We start from the raw sequence: 3,998 nt of genomic DNA, 5'->3' as shown, positions 1-3,998 counted from the left end.
TGTGACTAGGTGAGGCTCGGGCCGACAATGCTTCGACAAGGTCATTGGCCCTCGTTTGGCCAATTGCCGATCATGGCCGAGGTCGGCAATCGCTAAAAGGAATAAGAAGAAAATGAAAGAGAAGAAAAATTAAACTTGATTTTAGGAATTGTTCTTAAAAACGAGAAATAATTTTTTTCTAATTTTTAATTTTAATTTTCTTCCAAATCTATTCCCGAGAACAAAAGGCAGATTTTTATTCTCAGGAGTAAGAAATTTATCAAATGGATTTCTATTTTTAGTTTGTTCCTGGAAATAAAAGATCAAAATCAATTGTTCTTGAGAGTGTTACCAAATAAGTCTTTAGATGCAACAGACTTTAGGATCGAGGACTACAGATGTAAAGCTTCCGAAAATTAGAGGGCCAGATTGCAAATACGAAGTTTTGATCCTTCTCTCTTTCCCTCCGCCCTTCACCAGGTTGCTCATCCTAAAACCCTAGCCCCCTCCCCCTCCGCTCGGCACCGCCATGCTCGCCTGAACCTCTTCGCCTCGCCGGCCGGAGACCACCGATTCCGACCTCGCGCAGAAGCTCCGATCCCCTGCGCATCCTTCGCTTCTCCGAAACGGATCGATCGGGAACCGTTCGCCATCGGGCCCGGAGCAATGCGAAACCTCAGGGCGCTGTCGCAACGTTGCCGTCCATGGCGCGCCGACACGGTCTCGCGCTCCTTCGCCTCCGCGTCGACGCCGGCGGACGTCGACGCGGACCGGCTGTACGACGCGATACGGAGCTTCTCGTCTCCGGACGAGCTGAAGCAGTACTTCAAGTCGAGCAGGATAGTGCTGTCGAACGAGGTGGTCGACGGCGTGCTCAAGAGGTTCAGGTTCGGCCACGGGAACCCGCTGCAGGCGCTTGAGTTCTTCCGCCACGCGAGCCGCCGGCGAGGGTTCTACCACTCCGCGTTCTCCGCGGACACGATGCTGTACGTCCTGGGGAGGAGCCGCAAGTTCGACCTGGTCTGGGAGGTCCTGACGGAGATGAAGCGGACCGATCGGTCGATGATCACGCCGCGGACTGTGATGGTGGTCCTGGGCAGAATCGCCAAGGTCTGCTCCGTGAGGCAGACCGTGGAGTCGTTTCGGATGTTTAGGAAGTTCGTCCCTGAGTTCGATACGACCTGCTTTAACGCGCTGTTGAGGACCTTGTGTCAGGAAAAGAGTATGCAGGATGCTAGGAATGTTTACCACGCCCTGAAGCACGATTTCCGGCCGAACTTGCAGACTTTAAATATACTTTTGTCAGGATGGAAATCTGCAGAAGAGGCCGAGAGTTTCTTCGAGGAAATGAAGGAGATGGGTGTGAAGCCTGATGTTGTTTCGTATAATTGTTTAGTTGATGTGTATTGTAAAGGTAGAGAAATGGACAATGCATATAAGGTCGTCGATAGAATGAGGGAAGAAGATATCTCGCCTGATGTGATCACCTATACTAGCATTATCGGTGGGCTGGGGCTAATTGGTCAGCCAGATAAAGCTAGAGATGTTTTGAAGGAAATGAAGGAGTATGGTTGCTACCCAGATGTCGCTGCATATAATGCTGCTATTAGAAATTACTGTATTGCGAAAAGGCTTGGCGATGCGTATAGCTTGCTGGATGAGATGGAGAGTAAGGGTTTAAGTCCAAATGCTACGACATACAATCTGTTCTTTAGAGTTTTCTTTTGGTCGAATGACTTGTGGCGTTCTGATGGCTTGTATCGGAGGATGATGGATGCTGGATGTCTTCCCAATACACAGAGTTGTATGTTTCTGGTTAAGTTGTGTAAGAGGCAGGAGAATGTGGACTTTGCCTTAAAGCTATGGAATGACATGATCGAGAAAGGATTTGGATCTTACACATTGGTATCGGATATATTACTTGATTTGCTCTGTGATTTGGGGAAGTTGGCGGAAGCTGAAAAGTGTTTCCTGCAGATGGTAGAGAAAGGTCAAAAGCCAAGTCATGTTTCCTTTAGGAGAATTAAGGTCCTGATGGAATTGGCAAATAGGTCTGAGGCCCTCCAGGACTTATCAGAGAAGATGAGAATACTTCAGTCCTAAGAACAATCTCCTGAGAATTGCAATTGATCACCAGTGCTTGCCTTTGCATGCTGAGATTTGCTGCACCGTGTCATTTACCTGATTGTTGCATCAAAAGCAGTGGCACCGGATGCTTGAGGAATTGACTTTGTGAAGCTTTTGAAATTGGTAAATTAATTGGTCCTATTTTGTTGCTCAGCTATATCATAGCTAAAAGTGCAGCTTCGTCCCAATGGGAGCTAGATTGTCACATAGAAAATTAGTACTATTTGAAGGATTTAATCTCCCAGTTGATCCTGATTGTCTTTCTTCACTTTATTTAAAATCTAATTTTGCCAAGAGAAACTTATCAATTTCTCTTGGACTTGACATGAGCAGCAAGGGCTAGGTATTTATCCAGCACAATGCTGGAAATTGCTTGCTCCTGTTATTCCAGATTCTGTGAATTTCTTTCTTCACTTTACAAATTCAATTTTTGCCAAGAGAAATTTCTATTGGACTCGACACGGTTGTCAGTTCATACTGCTGTTTCTTTGCCTTGTATGAATGTGAGAACCTTATGCGGGTATTTGTACGATATATGTCTTCATTTCATTTGCGGCTGAGATGTTATGCTATGGCTGTTTAAGAGTAAATTTGGCCTGCCAATAAGGTTGTTTCTATACTTCTGCACCCATTATTTTATGGACATGGAGTTGGAACTTGTTAGTGAGTAGATAGCTTGTTCCTGATCCTGTATAAAGTTGTTAGTATGCCACCTAGATTTGTTAGTTTTCCAGACTCTTTTCCTAGTTTATTCAGGGTCATGTTATTTATTCACTGTTATCTTCACAGCCTGTGCTCAGCTTCAATGATCTGGGAAAAGGTGGAGGATTGACACACGATGAAGATGACATGATACAAGACCTTGGAACAGTCATTCATGCCAAGCTTGATGCACGTGAGCTCATAGAGAAGATGACATGATATGAGACCTTGGAACAGTCATTCTTGCCAAGCTTGATGGATCTGTCTGGTATTCGGCGATTTTGTGAAACTCATTCATAGCTTTCTTATGCCAATAAATGATGTACTTACCGAAACAGAGCCACTAGTAGATCTCGACTCTCATGGTCAGGAAATCCATTTGCAGATTGCTAGATTTCTAAATATTCCATCGATTATAATTGTTAAAGCATTGCACAATTCTTTTGAAATTTTGCCCAGATAGGGACTGTTGAGGAGTTCAAACTAATGTAAGGAAGGATATGATGTCTTTCTTATAGACGAAACTGGTAATTTGGTGAAACTAGGCGCTACTCAATATAGTTAATGAATAGCCTTCCAGGAACTCACAGAGCAGGAAATAAAAACCTTTTAAATGCATGAGGAAGTGTTCGCTGCGGGGACGATTTAATGCTTATTTTCATGCGGTTCGAGTTTCATTTGTATCCCATCAATCTGTTTGCTGTTGCTGTATTCCATAGATCTTCCTTAAATGGTGCCTGGCATAGTTAAACATTCTCCAGGTACATTTCAAATGTGCATTGACTTGGCACGTACTGACTTCATGCTCTGTTGCAATACGAATTAGTGTTTACATGTCCTGTATCATTGCCTATAGCTCCACAATCTCCTGATTTCCAATGACGCTGCCATGGAAGTCCAGAGTACAGGAACGCTCTTCAGTAATCAGCAATGAATGAGAATTACAATGTTTCATGTTCTCTGTTGGGAATGCGAATTGAGCCAAGTTTTTAATGGTTATTTTACAGCTTGCGTAGCCATCCTTATTTTTTATTAATATCTGGACTCAGATATGGTTGAGAGTAACTAAAGCGAGAGGAGCTTCTTTCTCGGACTTTTGGCGGAGATCAAGTGCTGTATCTGGTTTCTCAATATGACATTTTAGTTTTTCTCAGAACTAGGCTTCTGCCACTGGGCTCCAGGACTTGATG

The 3,998-nt window shown here is 44.1% G+C and overlaps 1 protein-coding gene across 1 annotated transcript; it reads left to right on the top strand.

Annotated features, from left to right (window-relative positions):
• Window positions 1-456: 456 nt before the first annotated feature.
• On the top strand, window positions 457-3,349 carry LOC104453021 (putative pentatricopeptide repeat-containing protein At1g02420). The gene is made up of 2 exons (XM_010067524.3): window positions 457-2,229; window positions 2,896-3,349. Exon 1 carries the CDS (start codon window positions 646-648, stop codon window positions 2,080-2,082), a length of 1,437 nt encoding a protein of 478 aa, XP_010065826.1. The 5' UTR covers window positions 457-645; the 3' UTR covers window positions 2,083-2,229; window positions 2,896-3,349.
• The last annotated feature ends 649 nt before the right edge of the window (window positions 3,350-3,998 follow it).

Source organism: Eucalyptus grandis, chromosome 7, assembly GCF_016545825.1.
Source record: "Eucalyptus grandis isolate ANBG69807.140 chromosome 7, ASM1654582v1, whole genome shotgun sequence".
In the NCBI taxonomy this organism is placed as follows: Eukaryota; Viridiplantae; Streptophyta; class Magnoliopsida; order Myrtales; family Myrtaceae; genus Eucalyptus; species Eucalyptus grandis.
This window is presented reverse-complemented; position numbering and strand designations above follow the sequence as displayed.

Coding starts and splice junctions, on each gene's coding strand:
- LOC104453021 (XM_010067524.3), top strand. CDS start 646: ATGCGAAACCTCAGGGCGCTGTCGCAACGTTGCCGTCCATGGCGCGCC.